General features: G+C 46.1%; 1 protein-coding gene across 3 annotated transcripts in view; it reads left to right on the top strand.

The window, feature by feature from the left end:
- Positions 1 to 23757, top strand: part of LOC146192357 (putative fatty acyl-CoA reductase CG5065) — a 41769-nt gene extending 18012 nt beyond the window's left edge. The window contains exons 2-13 of one of the 3 annotated variants that reach the window (XM_084602465.1): positions 3316 to 3435; positions 6335 to 6451; positions 12659 to 12834; positions 13433 to 13505; positions 14177 to 14283; positions 16536 to 16713; positions 17070 to 17114; positions 18243 to 18601; positions 19336 to 19465; positions 22595 to 22722; positions 23148 to 23225; positions 23476 to 23757. In XM_084602465.1, coding sequence (XP_084458591.1) covers positions 3331 to 3435; positions 6335 to 6451; positions 12659 to 12834; positions 13433 to 13505; positions 14177 to 14283; positions 16536 to 16713; positions 17070 to 17114; positions 18243 to 18601; positions 19336 to 19465; positions 22595 to 22722; positions 23148 to 23225; positions 23476 to 23647 — 1668 coding nt within the window. In that variant the 5' untranslated portion in view covers positions 3316 to 3330 and the 3' untranslated portion in view covers positions 23648 to 23757. Of the gene's footprint in view, positions 1 to 3315; positions 3436 to 6334; positions 6452 to 12658; positions 12835 to 13432; positions 13506 to 14176; positions 14284 to 16535; positions 16714 to 17069; positions 17115 to 18242; positions 18602 to 19335; positions 19466 to 22594; positions 22723 to 23147; positions 23226 to 23475 lie in introns of those variants that run through there. The other 2 variants (XM_084602463.1, XM_084602464.1) reach the window with 2 other exon arrangements.
- Positions 23758 to 24368: the final 611 nt, after the last annotated feature.

Raw genomic sequence — 24368 nt, 5'->3', positions numbered from 1 at the left:
CGGAGTCGTTGCAGCAACTATACGGCGTTTATCGCGATACAAAGGCAGAATTTGCGTGTATCCTGAACTGACAACCTTTTGAGTGATGGGAATGTTTTGGCAGCTCGCTTTTTACGCGATCACGTATAGAGCTAGTTCGATCGAAAAGGCACCGCCGTAACCTAAAACTAAAAACAAGACAACGTGTCGGAAAAAGCAAAATTGGCTGTGGTTTGACAAATGACTATCCCGAGTAGAATTGTGGAAGCAAAATCTGCGGCGGCGGCGGCACCTCTGTAACCGCGCCGCGGAGGAGTCGGCGGTGGCCTCGGCGCGCCAGCTGGGCTCCGTGTGATGTCACTTGCGCATGCGCAGCTTGGCTTATCAGGGGCTCCTCGAAATGGCTCAGCGACCAGCGTAGTGTTGCTTGCTTCCGCAACATAAAATGTGGACGCAACTAGGTATCAAACTTGTGTCGTTCTTAACGCAGCGTTCGTGGTGGTCCCGCATCATTTCGCTTTTCACTCGACATTCATCTGATAAGTCGAATCGGAAGCTAGTTTGCAATAGGGATTCCAACTGACGACATACGTGCCTCAAAATTATAAGCCGTTAATTGGTGTATAGCGAGAAGTCGGATAGTGCGCCTTCTCGGGAAAAGTCATCTCCCAACATATATTCGGCTGATTTTAGTTTCGCGATGACATTTGCCTCATGGCGATTGGCTGAGAAATCTCATGCCGAGACGTTTGCTTTCTGCTACGGGGACTTGAGAAGCTTGCGAAACGAGAGGCTCGCGTCGAAAGCAGTAAATCATTTGGTACTGTCTTGCGGGTGGAAATGCGGCTTCTCGGCAGCTTGAGAACACGACAGCCATTTCTGTGGAATTTTTTCCCTGTGCGCAAAGCGTAAGCATTACAAACAGTAGAAAGTGTGAACATTTCTGTGTACGCTTAACGGCGAAACATCAGCTCTGGAAATTAGCTCATGAGGTCTACGTGCTGTGGTGCGGCTGCGAAGCGACTTGCCAACTCGCTTCCAGCGCTATCAGCGAGACGGTCAACCCCGAGGTGTTGCGCGACACAACTGATAAGGGCGTTGCGTGTGGCCAGTTGGCGCTGTCCCTCGAGGCGAGCGCACGCCAGACTGCGTGGCGTCGAAGCTGCCCCTTTTGAACCGATGCCAAGTTCAGAGGGCGAAGCTGTGTGCCGCTAATTGTAAACCTTCGTCGTTTGTGTAACGGCACGCCATGCCTCTCCAGTGGAGTTCGTTCTCTTGCGACAGTTAAGTTGTCATTTTCCGCCTGCGAACTAAGCTTGCCCCCGTGCCTCGCTCGCCGGTAAAAGCTCTTAGGCGGAAACTTCGCTCGTAAGAGCGCAGGTTTAAGCTGCTCTTAAGCTTTTCCCGCGAGCTTCAAGTGCTCTTGAAGTCTTTGTGCCTTGTGCGAAATTTGTGTAAACTTCGCTCTTCTCGTAAACGAGGAACGCCGTGTTCGTGAATGCAATGTGTGGCTAGTGCAGTTATCCGCCTCACCCTGTGTTTCTTCATGGAGACTGCGTTCTTTTCAGTGTCTTCTATATTGTCGACTCGCTCATGTTGTTGACTCTGGGAAAACCTTCCGAAGAGGTTATCTACTTACAAGCGCCGATCACGCACAACCTCTCTCTCTCTCTCTCTCTCTCTGCTAATTAAAAACAATCGCAAATAAGCCTCTGCTCAAGGTGGTTTTTTTTTTTTTTTTTTTTTTTTTGGCGGCGTCATATTGGATAACATGATATTTAAAATAAATACCGCTGTACCTAAAGGTGATAGAGGGCCAAGTGCTTGGAGTTGAGAAAAAAAAGCGCTTTCTGATATTAAATGCAGGTAGCTTGTACTTTAGTGTTGAACACAATGCACAATAGTTGTTTCTCTCAAGTCGAAGTGAACGCGTCAAAGGCACGCTAGCCTTCTTTGAACACCTCATTTCTGGTTGATTTCAATAACAAATGTTGCCTACTAAGCCGTGCAATGGGTTATTGCTTGGACAATCAGACAAGCCTTCCTCATAATAACTGTTCACCTTGGCATATTGCAACAGCCATGTGAGCGTGTAATTTTGCATTTGTCAGGCCTAGAAAATGTATTTTGCGCTCTAAAAATACTTGCGTATAGGTGTATCTTCGGTTTAGTAACGCTTTGACCGTATTAACACGTCGTGCGTGGTTGTACTGACTATATAAAGCTTATTTATATATAGGCTATGCGTAAACTGTAAGCGAGTTTTGCTGTGAAGTGTCGTTTTTTTTTCGTTTTTTTTTTTTAATTGCGCTAGAGGCAAAAACAAATGGCGTGAAAATAGCCACGCGCGTTTTCGTCTCGTTTGGACAAAGTAAACGCAATCGGCGAATCTGATAATGATGGCGAGTAGTCGTCATAATCACTGACACGTAATCAGCGCCATAAACTCGCCTGTTCGTTCTGCAGAGTATATCTGGCTGGGCGCACGTATAAAGCCGTGTTCTTCTTGAACTTGATGGCAAATGCGAAGCCTTCGCTCAGGGAAAGACTCTTTGTATAGCCCGTACGATACAGTGGTAGGGGGGATGCCCCTTTTAATTTTGTGTCCAGCTCATTTCAGTAATTACCTTCACTTAATCGGACATTTTGATGGGGCGCTGGCGACTCTGTACAGTTTGTGCGTTGACATTTGAAAAAAAAAAAACACTTGCGGCTTTTCTTCCAGTGTCGTGCTTTTCAGTAGCAAAAATGCACGTATTTCTGACAGTTTAATGTAAGGATAAAACATTCTTTTCCTACACCTCGATGACGGGACATATACCGTATTTAATTGCGGCGATCATTTAGCCTGTCAACAGTGATGCATCTTGGCTTCGGCGTATTTACTCTTGGAAGAACATGGCCATAAACTAACAGGATAAGCTCCGCTCAATTTGCCTTCCATGTCATTTTAAAGCACGAAGATTCGGCTATCCGCATCCGCAGATTTTCGTACATCCGTCAAAGCTCACATAAGCTTCGACCACGGTCAAGCGTTAACGGCTGGGCCAGGTAACGCTGTTCGCGCACGCATGCATTATTTAGAATGGGTTTAGGCGTTGCCAAAATTGGCCTACTCTTTTTTTTTTTTTTTACCTATGACTTCTCAAGGTTGTTTTACCATTGGTTTCGGGCGTTGAGGTTGTGCATTTCAAACTGCAAATGTGCCTGTTCGTACCCGTCTTGCAGTTTGCTTTTTCAGCCGTGAGCTTGCACCGAAGCGGCCATGGGGCTGAGCAGGAAAGTTGAAGGTGAAGGGTTCACCATATGGCGTCGTCTCTTCCTGCCTCCTCGCAGGTCCGAGGAGCCCTGATGAACGGCGTGACGAGCAAGCAAGGGGCAGGCCACTCGCCCATCGAGCACTTCTTCCGCGACAGGGCCGTCTTCGTCACCGGCGGCACTGGTTTCCTGGGAAAGGTTAGTCTCAGCATCAGCTGTTCACCAAAAGACTTGTGCTTCGAGCTGTGATGCGTTATATTTCGCAGCGCATCTGCTGCCTGCAAGCGTATCGACTCCTATATACGCCATGTCAACGTATTGTGGTAATGCGTAGAAGGAAATGAAACATGCGCTTATTTTTGTTGCTGAATCCCAGGTGTTGAATATTTCGTTCGGGAAATACACGGTAAGGTCACCACAGTGCTACTATTCGAGCCACTGAAAATATTGTCAAAGCTTGCGCCGCGTTAGGTCTCGGTACAGTAGCGCAGTCTATCGAGAAATCTTCCGTCACCTTCCCTTGCACTCATCCGCTTTCTCAAACGCACGCTCAAGAGTGTCCCAAGTTCCAAAAAATTAATTCATTTGTAGCGGTGCCCCCTGCCTCTTGTTTATTTAATGCAGTTGCTCTTTTGGCGTCACATGCGCGATGAGCCTAAATGTCGTCCTGTGCACCTAGGATTGCGACGTGTTGACACGATTCCATTGAACGCACATGTTTATCACTGGCGTGCATACACGCCCTTTTAACACGAAAACTGAAATCCTCTGTGACGTCGCATTAACGTGAAGCTAGACACTGAAAATGGTTTTCAATGACTGGCTCAACCGTAGTCGTAATGAAAACTGGTTTGTGAAATTTTCCAGCAATCTTATGAAAGGATGAAGCTTCCACTGTAGCTCGAAACTAGATCAGATTTCAGTGGCTGTATATATATTTTTTTTTTCTACTTCAGCACATTTCCTCCAACGTACTGAATTCAGTATCCTAGAATTTCGCCTCAATGTAGGAACCTTAGAATTTATGCGTATTCAGCAAAAATATATTTTTTATTCTTGACGGTGTAAAAAGTCACTTTTGTCTCAAATACCATTGGCATGGGCTATTGATCCTGTCGGGGTCTTGTAAGGAATATTCATCGAAATCTTTGAAAAATTGTTTGCTTGCACCTTGTAATTACTGAGACGATGTGACGCAAGCCTCCGAGACTGCCGTCTTCAGGACAATGAAGGCCATACCAGCGAATTAAATGACGGTGCACCTAAATTATTTTTCATCAAACTGACGACTGTGTTTCATTAACCTAACTGAAAGCGCCCACTTTCCTGCTCATCGTGGCTGTGGAATAAAACGTTAAAATTTTTCATTCGCGGATACCCGGTTGCATAGAAAGGAAACCAGCGAAAACAGACGCAGGACAAGAAAAAAGAAGGCACACACACCACACCGCTGGCACCCAGTTGCAATGTATTTTTGAAACCAAAAATCCTGGGGTACGCTTATGCCTGCTTAGGGGCAGAAATGTGAGAGCATTTCTCTTACTGCTGCCTATTATGGTGCTGCGTATTCGTTCGTATGACTTTGCCATTTATAACGAATTTTGCGCCTCATGTGCTGCTGCCTGAAAAGAGCAGCACGAAACTGCTGCGCTGTTTTGTGTGAACCTCGCTGGGCACCACGCGAGTGGGTAACGAGATTATCGTTGTCTTTGATTTGTTTTGAATTTTTCATGTGCATATCTTGAAATGCATCCGCTGGTCTTCAAAATCCATATTCGGGAGCAGCTTTTCGAAATTCTTTGCCCATTTGAATCTTTTTAACTCAGTGCCGCTGTTGTCGTTCGTCTCAGCACTTTCCCGCGTCCCTGCGCTAAGCAAGGAGAATTACGAAATTTTTCATCCAGACTGGCTTGTGCTGTTGACACGGTGGTTATATATGCCCCGCCCTTTTAGTCGTATTCTGTGAAGATAGGGAAGCTCAGCAGCTGCTGCGCGCTTTGTAAAGTTTGTATATATAGCCTTTTTTTGTACATAGCCACATGTGATAAATATAACGTGAAAAGAAAAAGCACGACGTAGTGTTGTGGTTAGCACGCTTAGCTGGGGATGGGAGGTATGGTGGTCCAATTCTGCTGGTGGTGGAGTGATTCTTCCTTCAATAGTCAATGCGAAGCGCATTTTCTAGTCACACCCTCTGATCACACGAAGCATGAGGCAAGCAATGATTTCGCCTTAGAATACATATATCTGAAGGCTGCGAGGTCTCAATGTAAATTTCTTAAGCAGTACACTCTCACACCTCCTTAATGATTCAGTGCCCGTAGAACCGTCACTGTATCATGTACTTTGTCGATGCTATTTTTATTAGTATGAGCCTTGAAACCAGAATACATGCAGATACTTTTTCACGATACTCCAACTCGTTGTTTTTCTCACCTGTAGCTTCTTTGAGATTTAAAAAGAAAATGCGACGTGAAATTTATATATTATTTAATTGGAAGCTTTGATATTCGCTTGGTAGCGTCCCAGAGGCTTGGCAATCCCGCAGTAGTTCTCGCACACAGTAATTCGCAAAATTAGCGAGACTCGTTAGCGCCGTTTTAAGGGTGTAAACGCGACAGCGGCCTGTGACTCCCCGCATGCTGTCCTACCGCACTGAGAAATCGACGACCTTTAAAACGTACAACGCGAAGACGCCATTACCTATCTTAACAACGACGTATCTGCTATCGATAGATTCCACTAGCCGCTCCATCCCGGCGCCGCAGGATTTTATCCCGCACTTTTTTTTTTTGTCAAATCTTAGATACGGCGACGGCTTTTCGACCGATCGAACTATGGCGTGAAATTTCCGGCCATACCACTGATTAAAAAGGTTGAAACTCGTCACCAGCTACGTTAGCGAGAATCACTCATGCTGGGCTGTACGAGTTGAAGAGCCGCAAGACCTCAGCTGTCAGCGGGCACTATCGCGCGATGTCCGCCTGTACTAGTTAGCGCCGATCGGTGAAAGTGTATTCGGTGCTGTTGGTTTTCTGGAAAGCTGATATCCTATCCTATCGTAACGTAATTTCTTTCTCTCTCTGCTCCCGTACAGATCCTGATCGAGAAGTTGCTACGGTCGTGCGTTGGCCTCAAGACTGTATATGTCCTCCTGCGTGCCAAAGATGGCGTTCAACCTAGCCAACGCCTCAGGGAGATGCTCGACTGCCCGGTATGCTATACGTTTTTTTTTTTTTGTGTGTGTGTGTGTGTGTGGTCCATAGATACCGATGTTGCCACGGTCGCGGATAAACATTAGAAACTTAAAATGCCTGGTATACATTCTTGCATTTACCTGCAGCGTGCACAGGAACGAAATGACTTCATTCCCCCAAAATGTGGCTAGAATATCGCGGCGAATATTTCTGCGCCTCCCCGCAGGGGGCATCTGTTAAAGCAGATGTTTGCGTGTGCTGTGCGACACCACGGACCCCGAGCACCCACGCTTAGCCGTGCGTGGCATCGCCGTGTCTGGGGAAAAGGGGATCCTGGTGGTTGAGCCGATGCCGAGTGTTTTGGACCTTTAAGGCCCCTCGGCGGAGGCAACACACCACTTTGGCCCACGCTTCCCACAGACGGCACCTCCGGGCTGACCCACCCGGGGGAAATCGGCAGTCGCCTTTTCCTGTCCTCCCCTCCATCTTTCACTTTCCTATCCCCTCTCTTACAACTTTCCTGTCTTCTCTTACCTTTCTTCGTTTCTTCCTACTCCCAGGCGGCGAGGGTTAACCTTGTGTGGCTAACCACCCTGAGTTACTCCATATTGGGTTATAGTTACGGTGTACAGCTGGCGTGGGCAGGACTTGATTGCCAACTCCTGTCCCGTCCCCTCGTTGGGCTCCATGGTGGGTGGCTGGCACCGCAGCCGAACAATATACTTTTTTTATGGCTTCCTCTTCTTCTTCAACTGATCGCCCTCCTTCGAAACGAGGGCGCACCGACCAAACTGCCCAGTTCTTTTTGAAAACGAAGAGCACCTTCCCACACTTTCATGTAGTTCATAGTGAGCACTCAGAAAAGACAGCAAGACAAGCCTCACCGTTCATTGTTGCAAAGACACTGACTGAAGCTATAGGCAAGGGTTACAAAATCAAGAAGCTTGCAAATGGAGACCTGCTGTTGGAACTTTTATATCATCATCAGTATGAGAAACTCTCAGGAGTCAGCGCTTTTGGTGACATTCCTGTTGTGATTAGCCCACATCGTTCTTTGAATACTGTTCGCGGTGTTCTTTCTGACCAAGATTTAAAGTACATGACAGAGAAGGAGTTGCTGGAAGGGCTGAAAGAGCAACACGTGACAAATGTATACCGAATAAAAATAAGACGTGACAACAAAGAAATCGAGACTAAACACTTTGTCCTTACCTTTGCACTGAGCGTACTCCCCGAGTCTGTGGAGGTGGGGTACACAAAACTCAACCTGAGACCATACATTCCGAACCCACGACGTTGCTTTAACTGCCAGAAGTACGGTCACGGTGCTCAGAGCTGCCGAGGCCGACTCACTTGTGCAAAGTGTGCTGCACATGAGCACCAAACCGATGACTGTCAAGCTCAACCCCATCTCTGTGCAAACTGTCAGGGCAACCATCCTGCTTATTCGCGTAACTGTCCGGTGTGGAAGACTGAAAAGGACATAATCACTCTAAAGGTAACAGAAAACATCACGTTCACCGAAGCACGCAAACGATATTCAATCCAACACCCTTCCTATTCCTCTGTGGCGCAGCAGGGCGCGGCACCACAGGAGTCTTCAGCACCTACCCAGGCAACGAAAAATGAGTCTGGGGTGGTGCCATCCGCGCCCCTGGTGGAAGTAGCTGGTGCTGCTCCACTACCCCCAAAACAGGCTGCGCTGACCCCCAGGTCAGCAGGCCCGAAGGCCTTGTCCCAAGGGGCAAGGCCTAAAACAAGTGCACCCGTGCCTTCTGCACGAACGTCCAACACATCTGAGGATGTGATGGACACATCTCCCTCCTCGCCGCCGCGTCAGCGGCGGCAAAGCTCTCTCGAGCGAAAACGAAGGGACAAAGTCCCAATAACAGGTCCAAAGGACCCAACTGCCTAGGTTTTTAAACCATCCTCAACTAATATTTTATTATGGCATTTTTAGTTCACTGGAACTGTCGTGGACTTTTAAACAATTACACTGACATAACAGATATATTAGGTTCTTTTTCCCCAGTCGCATTGTGTCTCCAGGAGACAAACCTTGGACCACAGAATAAAAACATCCTTAAAAAGCATCAAGTCTTTCGTTGCGATCGACAGAACCCAAGCAGACTCTCAGGCGGCACTGCTATTGTGGTCCAAGGTGGTTTTCCAACCCGAAAAATCGACCTTAAAACCACATACGAAGCAGTTGCAGTCACAGTGCTCCATTTTAAAGCCATAACAATATGCTCCATTTACATTGACCCTCATCTAACCGTTACACTTCATGACTTAGAAACTCTTTTAATACAACTACCAGAGCCATATCTTTTAGTTGGGGATTTTAATGCTCACTCCTATTTTTGGGGAAGCAGACAAACTGACGTCAGAGGTCAGGTTTTAGAAAGTTTTATTCTGTGCAACAATGTCTGTTTGTTAAATACGGGGAAACACACATACTGCTCTCCAAGCACTGGCAAATTCAGCTGCCTAGATTTGTCTTTTTGTTCACCAAGTGTTTTTACCGATTTTAAATGGGACGTCCTTGACAACCCCTATGGAAGCGATCATCTTCCAGTCATTATCAGCCTAGCATCATCACCATCAATCACCCTAACAAAACCACGGCGCTGGAAGCTAAATTTGGCCGACTGGGCGCTCTTCCGCGAGGAAGCTGCCCTAGAAGAAATCTTTTCGGACAGTTCTGATGTGGATAAATTAAATGAAACTTTCACAGCACGTATTATTGCCGCCGCTTACCTAGCCATTCCACGGACTTCCGGTGTGGTGCGACAAAATCGTAAAGCATGGTATACGCAAGAATGTAGAAAAGCAAAAAAGGAACAAAATAAAGCATGGGGAATTTTACGCCGCTACCCAACACATGAAAACCTGATAAATTTCAAGAAGGCAAAATCTAAACCTCGGTATATCCGCCGCACAGCTGAAAAGCAATCATGGCAGAGGTATGTATCTTCTATCAACAGCTCAGTTACATCCAAGGACATGTGGGAAAAAGTACATAAACTAGATGGAAAGTACTCCCCCTTCACAGTTCCATTTTTCACAACCTCTGGTGCACAAACCAGTATAGAAGAACAAGCAGACATATTGGGAGAATATTTTGCTGCAGTTTCAAGCTCTACGCACTATACACAATCTTTTTTAAAGTATAAATCAACAGTTGAAAAACAAAAACTCCCAATGACTGGTAGCATGAATGAACCTTTTAATGCTTTAATTACACTAGAAGAAATACATAGAGTACTGTCAGCTGGCAAACACACTGCACCAGGACCTGATGATGTGCACTACGAAATGTTAGCCCATTTATCAGAAACCTCTGTAGAAGCATTGTTAAAACTGTTTAACAAAATCTGGATATCCGGAAAAATTCCTGAGTCCTGGAAGAAGGCCATTGTAGTGCCACTTTTGAAGCCTGGAAAGTCTCCAAATTCTCCAGGTAGTTACAGGCCAATAGCCCTGACGAGCTGTCTTGCAAAGTGCTTTGAAAGTATTCTAAATATAAGATTGATGTTTGTCCTCGAATCCCAAAAACTGCTTGACACTCACCAGTGTGGCTTCAGGAAAACATGCTCCACTACTGACCACCTTGTCCGCCTCGAAAATACAGTTCGAGAAGCGTTTCTACATAAGCAACACTGCCTTGCCGTCTTTTTTGACCTTGAAAAAGCCTACGACACCACATGGAGGTTTGGGATCCTGCGAGATTTGGGAGAGCTTGGAATTCGCGGCAGGATGCTAAAATGTCTAGCTGACTTTCTACATAATCGATCCTTCCAAGTACGTCTCGGTTCCGTACTTTCTAAAAACTTCACACAAGAAACTGGAGTGCCCCAAGGGTGCATTTTAAGTACCACGCTTTTCATAGTAAAAATGAACTCTATAGCTAAAGTAATACCGAAATCCATTATGTATTCAGTTTACGTAGACGATTTGCAAATTGCGTGCACATCATCAAACGTAACTACATGTGAGAGGCAGATTCAGCTAACTGTAAATAAGCTGGCATCATGGGCAGATAAAAATGGTTTCAAGTTTTCCACGCAAAAGTCTGTGGCTGTTCTCTTTTCTCTTAGACGAGGACTGCACATTGACCCCACCATCTACCTAAATGAAATCACACTACCAGTAAAACACGAACACAAATTTCTAGGTTTAACATTTGATAGGAAGCTCTCTTTTCTTCCTCACATAAACGTCCTGAAAAAGAAAGCTTCCAAATCTCTGAATATACTCAAAGTCCTCTCACGCAAACACTGGGGGTCTGACCGGACGTGCCTGTTACACATCTACCGCACAGTCATTCGCTCTTGCCTAGACTATGGCTGCATTGTATACGGATCAGCAAGACCTTCATATTTGAAGCGCTTGGACCCTGTACAAAATTCAGGCTTGCGTCTTTCTACTGGTGCTTATAGGACATCACCTATCGCAAGCCTTTATGTAGACACCAACGAACCATCCCTAGAACTTAGAAGGACCATGCTCACATTTTCATATATCCTGAAAATACGCTCCCTACCAAAACATATATGCTACCCCATTGTCACTAAATGTGCCTCCAGAATATTGTCCAAAAATAGGCCTCAGTCAATCAAACCCTTGTTACTTCGATTTGAGGATAAATGCAAAGAATTAGGAATACTAAACGCCCTCCCCAATGTTGCATCAAGGCAAAATTCACTGCCACCATGGTACAGCCTTCCTGTTGTGTGCGATTTCACACTAACTCAGTTTTCTAAACATAAAACACCACCTGAACACATCCTGCAAGAATTTCTAGCTCTTAAAGGAAAGTATGACAATTGCACACAATTTTACACGGATGGATCCAAGACAACAAAACACGTAGGAAGTGCAATAGTGCATGGAAAATGGGAAAAAACTGTGAGATTACCTCAGTGTGCAAGTATTTTTACAGCTGAATGTTATGCTCTGGCAGTGGCTGTAAGCAAAATAGTAAACGAGAACATTACAAACAGTATTATATACACAGACTCCTTAAGTGTTCTCACAGCCCTTCACCACAAAAATGCAGTTGTACCACTACTCGGAGAAATCATACACAACATATCAACAGCTTCTGCTCGAGGACATAAAATAACGTTTTGTTGGGTCCCGAGTCATGTCGGCATTGGAGGCAATGAGAGAGCAGACTTTTGCGCTGCCCAGGCCCATGGAAAACGAATAAAGAACATAGACATGCCATACAGAGACTGTATGATGCTGGTGCACAACAAGCTAAAGGACGAATGGCAGTCATCATGGAGTAAGGAGGTAAATAATAAACTGCAGTTGGTGAAGCTCACTTTAGGGGAATGGAAATCATGTCGCAATCAAGAACGTTTTATAGAAGTGATTTTATGCCGTCTCCGCATTGGCCACACGCATATGACGCACAATTTTTTGTTGAGAAAAGAAAACAAACCTTTGTGTGAAGAATGCGGACAGCAACTCACCATAAACCATGTTTTACTTTCATGCACAAGATTTGAAATGCTAAGGAAAAAGTATTTTACTCGATTTTATGATGAACACATTCCTTTCCATCCAGCTTTGATTTTAGGTGAAAGCGGACTTGTCGATCTATCATGTGTTTTTAGCTTTTTAAAGGAAGCAAATGTTTTGCGGAAACTGTAGAATAAATAGTGTACGCCATTTACAACCTTGTGCTTGGCGCATGATAGCCTGAGCTGCTTATGCGCCATTAAACCCAACACAACACATATTTCTGCGCCTGTTTTGGGGTATAGTTAAATAGACAATGGATTTAACTGCTCACTAGAGCTTATGTTGACGGTTAAGAATCCATGTAGAATCCGGTGACGGCCTTCCACCCTGTGTTCTTACAAGATGAATTTTGTTTGTTCGTCATTAAATGAGTTTTGTTTCCCGCAGTCAGAAAGAGGTTATTGCGAAAGAAAAGGCTACAATATGTCCTCTCAATTTTGGGATCAACCCTCACGACTGCTTCAAGAGCAGCAGTCCCAATCACTGAATTTAACCGTATTACCGTTAGCGATGATGTTGCTTTGAATATTATCACATGAGATATTAATCAGAACTTGTTGAACACCTCATACTCGATACAAGCCTAGGGACAACTGGACGTAAAGCGGACAGAAATCGCCGAGATTTCAATTCGTATGCTCTCCGCCCGTGCTGCGTTGTCCGTTGACATACAGATCGTGTTTTTGTAGGTCTTCGGCCAGATTAAAGAGGAGAACCCTTCGGCCCTCAGTAAGGTGGTTCCAGTGACTGGCGACATTCTGGAGCCGGGGCTGGGTCTCAGTGAGGAAGACCTCGCCACACTTGTCGAGAATGTCACCATCGTGTATCACTCAGCGGCGTCCGTTCGCTTCGACGAGCCATTGAGGTGAGGCGTCCTCGCTCAGCGTCATGTTTTGTGTTGCATCAAATAAAAATCTTGGTGAAACTAGATTAAGCGAATTTTAAGGCATGTTGGAGGGCTTAACAGGTTGCATACATATAACGAATATAAGGAGAAAATGCTGTCAGCTGTACAGGAAGGGTAATTAATTTCAGCTTTCTATGTAGCCTCCTTATATTCTTGTTCACTTCGTCTTTCTATTCATGAGCGTCATACTCAGAGCTTCGTGGCTATAAAGAAACTGGGCCACTTTAGATGACCTCCACTGTATAGCTCAATTGGCATTCAGGCTTAGTCGTTCACTAGCGCAAGGATGCAAATAAATAAAATAAATGGATGCTATATCTTACACTTCTGTTGGATGTAAATGTATGAAATCCATGGCTAAAAAATGAAATTTCTAACAGGAGCGAGCATTTGTATCCAAGAAAAATTAGATTCTGTAGGCCGACATATTTCAGAAATTATTACGGCTATCGTTCCCAACACTAGTGTCTATGATGTTTCTAACCGGCACCTGTACTTGACCTTTTTGTAACTGAACGTTGACGTCTTTTTTCCTCCCGCGATGCCCTTCCTGCAGGAAAGCCATAGACATAAATGTTTTGGGCGCAAGAAGAGTGGTGGAGCTGTGCCATAAGCTCAAGAACATAGCCGTAAGTACTTGGGCGCCCGGCTGCGCTTAACGAGTTTCTGGCGCACGGGTCATTTTCTAATCAATTAGTTCTGATATCTGTTACGGACAGAAGCATGTCCGTCGGATGGCACCATTCATGCCGAGGAGCAAATATATTTATATTTAAGTTATTTGTCTTTTATTCAAAGCACGCTTGTTCAGGCAGCAGCTTTTAGCACAGAATCAGTGTATATCTTCGTGGATTTCTTTTTAAAAGTCTTGCAGGGTGCACGATGTTTCGGTAGAATTGCAGGCCACGAGTAATTTCTTGTTCAGGCAATGTGTGCGTATAGCTTCACCTTGTTCACTACCTTTCCAGTCGGAAAGAACTACAGAAACTTTTCTGATGTTACGACAGAATTTATGTGCGGTTTTTGACGGGAAACCTGTTGTGACAGTAGAACATTCTGCAGTAACTTCAGAAATTTCTGTAGTTACAACAGAAATGGGCTACAAAACAACAGACAACACAAATATACTACAGAAAAACTACACAACTACACAAAAATTTGATGGTTGCGACAGAACTACAGGATATTTTGTCGTATTTTTGACACAGTTCTGTAGTTTTTTCGACTGGGTGCCATTGTCAAAACCGATGCAAAAGGTTGTCGTCCGGCCTGCCTCAAGCGCCGCTCTTTCTCCCGGCAGGCCTTTGTCCACGTGTCCACAGCCTACTGTTTCTGCAATAGAAACCACGTCGACGAGGTCGTTTACCCGGAAGAAATTCCTTACCAGAAAGTCATCGATGTTTCCGAGTAAGCATTCCCTCCTCGGACAGTTTAACATCTACTTGCAGGCTTAAGAGAGTCCTCTTATTCCCTCTGTGATGCTACCTTTCGTGCATGCTATTTAAAAGGCAGGAATAAAGTTTGGTTTGTTATTTTTAGTCGCTCTTTGAATTGTTCACGCGGAGCTTGTTTGAAAAACGTTGCCTCTGCTTTCAGTTTTAAAAATACCCCAAGGAACACCCGACACCTGCAACGTCACTATAAATTATCTACCCTCATCGCTGTAAAACCAACGCTTCTCTTGTGCGGCCATGTTCACTAGCCGTGACGATCTATAATCGATCAACGGTGCGTAGCTTGCACTTGTACAGGAAGCGTTTTGTGTGTATTGAATGTTGTCAAAGATGTCGCTGTGTACCTTTGATCGGCACTCGTCTGGTAAAAGGATTTCATGTTCTAATGGCTTCCACAAAGGAACTAAGGTGGTTTGTTGTAGCTGGCAAATATTGCATCGCACGATTTTTTTATGGGCGTCTACGCTGTGCGCTACGTGAATTACTGTATGGCTATGGGCTAAACGATTCACCGGCACTGAACATAGTTGGACCGATTATGATGCCGTGTTCACACTGCGGCATTCTAAACGCTCACTGCAGTACTGAGTGTTGCCTTTCTTTAAATTTCGCACTGTACTTGTCACTACCGCCGGGGCTAGTTCCTTGAATTTATAGCCAAAATGAAAACCAGTGTTCACGGCATGCAAAATTAAGTGAATGCGCTACGCTGTAGGAAGCAGCGTTTTAACATTTGCGACGGTACCGACAGTATGCTCTGCATTATGACTAATCAATAGGGCGAGATGCGATGCCAATGACCGGCGGGTCTGCTCCTACCCCTTTTCCAGTAAGCAGGAGCAAGAGCGATCATGCACCCGAAGCTTCATCGTGGCGGATGCTTTGAAAGTGAAACTTTGGTTGTTCCTCTTAAAGGCTGTTCCTTGTAGAGACAACACAGCACACAAACGAATTTGGGCAACGGTTGCGTAGGAGATCCGTATAAACTGCTCTATCACATGCGCATACTACATTAGTTTTGAATCTATTTCGGCTCAGTCGCTGTCACTAGACGGGAAATTGTACGAGACGCGATTTTTTGCCACAAGGGGAGTACCAAAAAATTATTTCAAGAGTCCGCATGTAATGTTTACTGTGTCTAGAAGTTCACGTATCCGTGTGAACAACCTGCAGATCAGCGATTGCGTAAAAATGGTGTCACGAGCTGGGTAACCGCTGTTCTAGAAACCACCCGCCACAGAACAGGGGCAGGCGGCACAATGGATGACCTCGGTGGCTCTCATTTAAAAGTGGCATGCGTAGCGAGCTGTCCGCTGCCTGAGCACGCAATGGACCTTGCGTGCCCTGTGTGGTACATGTGCAGAACTTTTGCTAATTTCGCGCAGAAGAGCACAGCCTAAAGCATCGTCTTGCTTCCAGATAATTGTCTTGAGTTAATCTTTGAGTGTCTTTGTAGAAACTACATCTTATCTAAAAGCAAACTCCGTGGTACCATTAATTACTCTCTGTAGGCCGCATGCAAGCAACCGTTGCTGTAATGCTGTCGTTTTTTTTGTTTGTCCCTACTTTATATGCTTCTACAAAAGATACGCACTGATATTGTGAATGATGCTACTCTTTAAAAACAACAATTGGGGTGCAGAGCTACGCATTAACCTGCTTTGATAATCACCCTTTAGCGCCTTCGGTGCAAAGGGCACATTTCAATTAGCCTTTTTCACACAGCAGCTCATGCTTGCCTCTCCTACACTTCACTGGCTGAAAACGAACAGCCGGCCTTAAATTCGTATGCTCAATCGACGCTAGCGACAGGCAGATGCGACAGATGTCGCCAGCAGTCAAGCGCACATACTTAGCTCTTCGCCACGTGGAACCTGATAAAGGGTGCGTCTCACTAGAGCGCGTTTTCAAGCAAATTTTCGCCCTTCTCAGAGGTAGCCAAATCACTGAAAAAATAAAAAAAATAAAAAGGCTGAGTATGACGTCTGTGCACGTCTGGACCACTGGCTGGAATGACCGTCTTCCATGGAAGGGTCCTCCATTTAGGACATCGCACGAGGGTACGCGTGAAGGTTTACATTAATTCTGTTTCGCGATAAATCGTGCTGCCGTCTTGCTCTCACAGTAGAGTGAAACGATGGCCACCTGAAATAGCTGCGTTCCTGGTGAACGAGGCAAGGTTGCTCACACGTACCGTCGGTGCAGGTGGCTGCAGGACGACCTGCAGGAGAAGATTCTGGGCCAGGTGATGGGCGGTCGGCCCACCACCTACCACTACACCAAGGCGCTGGCGGAGAGCATGCTCGTGCACGAGGCTGCCGACCTGCCTGTCGTCATTGTGCGCCCTTCCATTGTCACATGCGCCGTCAGGGAGCCCTTTCCGGTGAGTGCTGTGCGTAGTCGAAGCCGTGAGTTTCATCTAAAGTTGCGAAAGCCCAGAATAATTAGTGTTATAGCTAAAACGACTCGGGCAGCTTAATCGTTAACGCATCGCTTGTATTTGTGGCATGTGCTGTGCATGAGTTCATGAGCTAACGAACAGTGCCGTTTTTATGCTTGCTAAAAAAAACCACAACTCTGCTTACGTCGCTGGGCCTCGCATTACTGTACAACATTCTGATGGTTCACACTAATACCTTAATCAATGAAAACACTTTCATCTTGGTACCTGTGCAAAAGCATAGCCCACTGCGACATTGAGTTCACTTTTATTAAATGACACTATCTTATTCTTCGCAGGGCTGGGTTGACAACTTCAACGGACCAGCTGGTTTTATCATCGCGGTATGTACTTTCCTCGCTCTTTTTGGAAATAAAAGAAACCGGAATTCATAACTTGGAACTGACGAGAAGTTCCAAAAACTTTAGGCAATTAAGTGTGTAGAAGCCTATCATGTCTCTCCGAATTTCAGCTGCGCTCGCTGCACTTGTTCCGTCGAGTTCTGCGGTGGTCGCTAGTGCGCAGCGCTGGTTCAGACAGTTCATGTGTAGCTGGCACTCGCGCTGATTTGTCCCTGCGTTTCGTATCTACAGCGCTATAACAGACAAGATGAGGAAACTTATAAGGGCAGACACAGGCTGTTTCACATGGTCCCTCACCTTGTCCCGTTTATCGCGCTGTAGATATAGATCGTTACCAACTCTCCCAACAACTTACTTTGCTTCCTAAGCAAATAGCCGAGCGCAGGCTTGATCATCTAGCCGTGCCGTAACTGCGGTAAAACCTGAAACCGCATGAATAATTTGTAACAGGAAATCGCAAGTGTTTGTTGCCCATGAATCAGCTCAAGGACATAGCGTTTTCTAGAACAAAAATTGTTGCACGTATTGCACTCGCATTATACAAATATGCGCTGAAATGTTTCCCGCGGGACTTGAGTACTATAGCGTTTCCAATTATTACACAAGCAGCAGCACCTACCTCGATCCTCCTTCTAAGAAAGCTAAGCTTATAAAAAACGCACATATGTGCCGCCGTATACCTTTTTACAGCTGTGCTTCTACTTCGTAGAGTGCAATACAGCCAAGAAATCGAGCTGCACTAGGCGGGAACATTTGCGAAACGACTGCTGAAGTGCAACAAGCGCGCGCTGCACTGACAAACTGCGAAAATTCTGCACCCCAATTGGCGGAACTAGTGCAAATAACTAGATGTGACTATCAGTGTATTGGACCACCCAGCCCAAATACTGATGACTGCGCGGCGTCATCTTTGCCTGCAAACATTCGGACTGATCAATGTTTCCTGTACCATTTCACAAATAATGACTGCTGGCTTCTTGCCTGTCCTCTTATCAGCTGTGCCTTGAAATCGAGGGCGATGTTCTCACTTGCAAGTGACCTGTCAATCGCATCAAAGCTGCGCTGAGAATTGTGCTGATTCGGATTGTGAATCCGTTTCCGTGCATGCAGACGGGCAAGGGAGTACTACGCACCATGTACCTGCGGCCGAACAACTCGGCAGACATCTACCCCGTCGACATGGTGGCCAACATGATGCTTGCCGCCACGTGGCACATCTGGAAGGAGAAGCCGGCCAACCCGTTTGTCATAAACTGCACTTCAGGAGCCATGCGGCGCCTAACGTGGCAGCAGATCTTCGACTACTCCAAGCCGCTCGTGCTCAAGTACCCGAGCAGCGAGATATTCCGCTACCCGGGCGGCAGCTTCAAGACCACGCGCTTCTGGCACTCCATCGCCGTCCAGCTTGATCACAACTTGCCCGCCTTCATCGCCGACACAGTGGCCCGCCTCGGCGGATACAAGCCCATGTGAGCTCCCGCTTTTGATCTAGTCGTCCAAGACGAAATGACCGTCTCAACCTTCATTCGTTTGTTATGCTCAAGTCCGCTAGCATCTATTGGTAGTTATCGCGCTCCTCGCGTGGACATGTATGTGTGAAAAAAAAAAAAAAACGCTCAAGTTTTTAGCTTTGCAGGTTGAGCCTTTTGAGCTGTGTTTTCGGAAGGGTCGCAAGAAGACAGTTTCAGTGTGAGTGTACTCACCAAGCCATGCCTCTCCGTAACGTCATCTTGTGTAGGCGGTGCTTTTGCCATAGCCATTGTACCGCAAGCCGTCTCGCTCAATACCATAGCAATTGTGGCGTCAGAAAATTGTCGAGCGACCTAAGCGCCCATTTCTCTGGCGCACCCTTTGTTCGTACAGTATCACTAACTGACGGCATCTTAACGTGAAAGGCGGATGATACGAGCTGTTCTAGAAGAACGGCATGCGAGACTCGAGTCTGACCGCAATGAAAGCGGGTTAAACGCACCGGTCAACCAGAACGTCATAATGTTTTCACGCCAACATTCGTTTGACCATGCCTAATCGTGTGACTTTATTCTTTACGTAATTAAGTCTGTTATAATTACATTCCGAGCATAAGCGCACTGCCTTGCTCTTGTTTCGAATCGCTATGGAAGGAATGTATGAGCGCAAGTAAAACTCGTAATTCAAAGGAAACAGACTTCCAACTTAGCATTTATGTGCTGTCCTCTCTCAGCTTGTGCGACATCTACAAAAGGATCCACCGTGCCATGGGTATCCTCGAGTTCTTCGTCACCCACGAGTGGACCTTCAGCGTGGATAACCTCCGTCTCCTCATGGGGCGCCTGGAGGGGCCTGACCGCGAGGTAGGGCAAGCCGTCCCCACACCCGCTTCCTCATTTCTCCATCCTCTCCCTAAAAACTGATTTTCCTCTCGCTCTTTGCCACCTTCAATCCGTAGCTTAAGGCAGACTGGCGGGCACGTTTTTTAGTTGTTTTCTTTCAGCGACAGGGCTCCCGTGATAACGCATTAGTGTCTTAGCCCGTGTCACGTGTGCACACGTTGGCGCGAGCCTGCAATTACCAGATGTCTACAAGTGCTGTTTAGTATTTCGGTTCCTCCAGCCATAAAAAAACAATGCAGCTTATTACGAAAATTTATGGCTGTCGTAGTCCTCGGCCGCACTGTAGGAGGCCGCACCCGTTGCTCGGCCTACACATGGCGACAGTGGTGAGCAGCGCGGCCTCCAAGGTAGCTGAAGGAGGGGATTGGTAGAACAGCGGGATAGGGCTCAAAGGCCCACGTAACGTATGGAGATCTGTATTCAGAATAACGTTAGGTCATTTTTCTATTGTGTGGACAGAGGTAGAGAAGGAATGTGTGCATGAGAGCGTGATGTCTGAATTCGCCTATAACTTATGCCAGTCACTGGAGTTTTCTCTGCGCATACTTACGGGGAATGGTGTCTGTATCGTGTTGCAAGACGGCGAAACTGTTTGGCAATGAATTTTGTATAAAAAAGGACGCTGTGCGCATACGAACAAGGATAAGAAGGGTGCAAAATAAGCGCACATTTGATCGAGACTGATATCTAATCGAAAGATTAATTTCAAATCGCCATATCAGACTATTCGCATCAAAAAACTCAGCTGCCCTCATTTCGATACTAGTCTTTAATACGACGGTTTGAGACTCCAGAAGACTCATCTTTCAGTTAGATATCAGTCGTGATCGAGTATGCGCTTGTCTTGCACTCTTCTCGTTCTTGCTGATATGTGCGCAGTACCCTGTGGTCTTCATGAACGACACTCGCCCAACAACACGCCCACTTAAATGGGTATTTCCCCAGATCAGAGAAAGTTTCTTTGTTCTTCGGCACCTCTTGTGCAAAGGTTTGGGGAATGGCATAGGATACGTTTATTGACCTCTGTAGTTACATCCTGGGATCCACATCAACTTGACGTGAAAGTACCCAAATCCGTGAGAATTTGAATACTGCGAGGCATAAAGTGCCCTGCAGCATATAGCGCGGAGGGCGGCTTTAATATGTTTTGCCTGCAGCGATAGCCATGGCAGTGGCTGCTTCTACGTCAGTTATCCTCGATGTAGGAAAGGTGGTCGTGGTGTCATCGAGGATGTGATTTACTGCAACCGTTTTCGGTCTGTCGAAGTATGAGGCAGCGCTCATGTGCAGTTTTCATGGGAGCCGTATCTTCCTGGTATAGTTATCGTAGAAATTTTTGGGAATCGCGGACAGGACTTAGCAACTATAGCTTTCACATGAAAGGTCATGTTGAGTCGGACGCTTAGATGGAAGAAGCTTGGGGGCCACACCTACTGCCGTACGGATTTATGAGCCTCGTGTCTAAAACCTGAGCATCATCTCTGATGCCACAAATTTGCGGTATATTCCTGACTGTGCGACGTGGCTCAGTATAACAACACTGTTCGTTCTTGCTTAGTTTTGTGTAAGTTGCACAAGGAGAACTGAGGTCGATCTGTTTTTCGTGGTATCATTCAACATCCTCGCTTGTATGCTAGGTTAGCTCAACACGAAATCTTAACTACTGAAGAGTGAGACTGCCATTTTTTCCAATGTACACTTGAGACAAATGCCACGTACAAAAAAAAAAAACTAGTTCCTGACTGCATCTCTCCACTTCAATTAGACGAGTTTAAAAATGTTTCTGCAGAAAATCAGTTCCCATGCTTATCCTTCTTTGCTAAGGAAGAAACAAGGCCAGCGTCAGTCTGTTGAAGGGTACACTGTAAAACATGTGTGTAAAATTACAGGTATTTTTTTTAATTATGTCCCCGTACAAAAAATGGCTTATGGGGCTGAAACGTGGAGGCTAACCAAGAGAGTTCTACAGAGGATAACCGATGGTCGCCGAGGGTAAAAAACTGGATTCAAAGGGAAGGAAAGCGTAGCAGGGGGCGGCAGAAAGTTAGGTGGGCGGATGAGATTAAGAAGTTCGCAGGGGTCAAATGGATGCAGCTAGCACAGAACCGGGTTAAGTGGAGAAATATGGGAGAGGCCTTCGCCTTGCAGTGGGTTTAATCAAGCTGATGATGATGATGATGACAAAAAATATCTGTTCTACTTTATTGGCCGAAACCCGTTCGCGAAAAAGAAAGCAGTATTTTCTGTTTTCCATGCGGAAACCTTGATTGGAAGGCAAACAATTCGATATATTTTTGTCGTCTGTTCAACTTTCTACCGTAAACTGATTTTTACTTGAATAGTAGGTAAATTCTGAATAGAAAGCGAAATCGTATGACAACCCCGAAGGCGTTGTCCGACAATTGGCTGCGTAACAATTTCGATTCGAATGAAGATAACTAGTGGCGCCACATTGAGGTTCGTTGTTGGTTGGCTCCCTGCTACAGTGGTGTCATGATATTCATTTTTCCACTTGCTGTTTTTCGATGGCTAGACAACGGCTGGTGCACGACCAACTTTATGTGTACCCTTGAGTATTGCCAGCGCCGAGAAATATTCGGGAGATGGAATCAGCCTTCGCCTTATAGTGTTCATCGAAGAAATTGGCGCTTAACGCAATTGTATTGTTGTTACAGGAAGAAATACATGTGAAATGAAAGACTATATAAAAGGGACATATTTGCATTATTGTTTAACTGCGATAAAAAATAAAAATAAAAAATAAAAATAAAACTGAAACCGCTGTATAACAGAAATTTGTTTGTGAATTTACAACAATTTTCTATCAGCTGTTCACAGAAAAAACAAACTGTAAAGTTACAGAAACATTAAAAACCGAAATCATCGTTGAACAGATAATTTCTGGCAGGACAGCTGCCAGAAAAGTTCTGTATTTTTCAACCAAATTTTATTACAGTGTAGGGCACGTTGCAGTCGCAAAAGGAAATAGGTATTCGCGCGCATACATGACACGCTATCTGCGAAGCATTTCTGAGGCAGCAACAATCTAGGGAGAACTAAGATCTTTCGTTTTTTCTTCTTTTACTTCAGACATTCGATTTCGACATCCGCTCCATTGACTGGGTGGATTACATGGAGCAGTACATACTGGGCGTGCGAAGGTACGTGCTGAAGGAAGACCCTTCAACGATTCCAGCCGCCCGAAGAAACCTCAACAGGTACGTAGCTCTGTACACCTGCACTCAACACATGCCGCACGAATACGTGTCTATTTCTTTCGACAAGATAAAGCTTCATGCCCTGCACACTTCGCACAGGTTTTGACTTCCACAGCCTTTGCATGCACGTAGGACGGTAACCCAAGAAATGTGTGTTTAGTGCCATTACTATAGGTACTGACACAGTGGCTTGAGAAAGAGAACGAATATATTCGCTTTTATTTTTTTATTGAAAATATAACCATATTTTTTGAAACGGCACGCATATGGGGATGCACACTATGCCGCATTGCACGCACAGAGCATCACTTTCTCTGATCGGTGGCTTGCGGCCGAGCTAAAACGGTTGAGGGTGCAGGCTTAGGTGGCTCGGACATTTTCTTGCAAGCCTCAACATAGCATGTCGACCCCCCTCTCCTTAACAGCCACAATGATGGAATCACTCAGACAAAACCAACCTCATGGACCGCCTTGTGTAACAGCGCCTCTGAACCGGCCCAAAGGTGAGCTTGCCAAGGAACTGTGCCGGCCACCCGAGCTGTAACACCTGGCCAGCCAGTTTGCATGCGTCAGCCAGTCTGCATGCATCGCGCTTCTGCCCTGCGCCCCTCTCACAACACGCTGCATCGCGCTGCGTCACACAGCTTGCGCTTCGGCTTGGCACTGCTCGCTCGCCTCTGGCCCTTGAAGCCTACCTGCATGCACGACCAGTCTGGCGCCGCATCCTGACTCCTCTGCGTTCTCCCTTTTCAGGATCTACTACATCACAATGCTCGCCCAGCTTCTGTTCATTGCCGGCCTGATCAGGCTCTTAGTGAAGCACACACGGACTTTCAACGACCTCTGGTGGAACCTCGTCTCGAGCGCTCTTCAGCTGGCGGTGCGAATCTCCCTGGCGCTGCAGTCGGTTTCATCGCGTCACTGAAGGCGGGCTCCACCCACGCCGACGGCTGTACATTTTGCGCTGACTATGAATGTCTTATTTTTATTAAAGCTTGCGAATAAACCAGTGACTCGCTGTTATTCGTGATGCGTGCACCAGCGCATGTTCCGAGATACGCACTCAGCAAGGCCCCCGGCTAAATGAACAAGCACAAGGGATACTCAAAAACGGCAGTGAAGGCAAGTAAAAGTTTCGGAGGGCACTTAAAAGTGAACGCTGCTTGCATGCTGTGAAGAAGGAAACAAGAATGAGTCATCGTTTTTTTTAATGAGACTGTATTACTGTGCCAATTAGACGAGATTTCATTGGGAAGACGTTGCAGCCGAGGCAGTAATGGTCTCTGAAAGCTGGCTCATCACGCAATCGTCGGCCACAGGACACAGCGGCAGTGTAGAGCCAGATAGCCTGAGGCATGCTGCATAGTGAGGCGCACGCGTTGGGTCAATGCAAGGTGTGCTGCAGAATGTGATGGCCTTGCGTCTGGGGAGAACAACCCTCCCAAGGCCAAGCGCGCTTCACAGGTGAAAGGTCGCGGTGCGAAACTGTCGCCGCCGAGGCAATGATGGGCACAACCAGCCGAAATGCAAGGCGAAACTTCATTTATTGCGGCTGTACGCAGACACTGGTGAGGAACGAGAATGTTCTTTGTGCGAGGATAGCTATGCTAGCAAAAAGAATGTTCTCACACGTAAGCAGTCTTCAG

The sequence above is a fragment of the Amblyomma maculatum genome, chromosome 4 (genome assembly GCF_055883805.1).
Source record: "Amblyomma maculatum isolate TAMU_Amacu chromosome 4, ASM5588380v1, whole genome shotgun sequence".
In the NCBI taxonomy this organism is placed as follows: domain Eukaryota; kingdom Metazoa; phylum Arthropoda; class Arachnida; order Ixodida; family Ixodidae; genus Amblyomma; species Amblyomma maculatum.
This window is presented reverse-complemented; position numbering and strand designations above follow the sequence as displayed.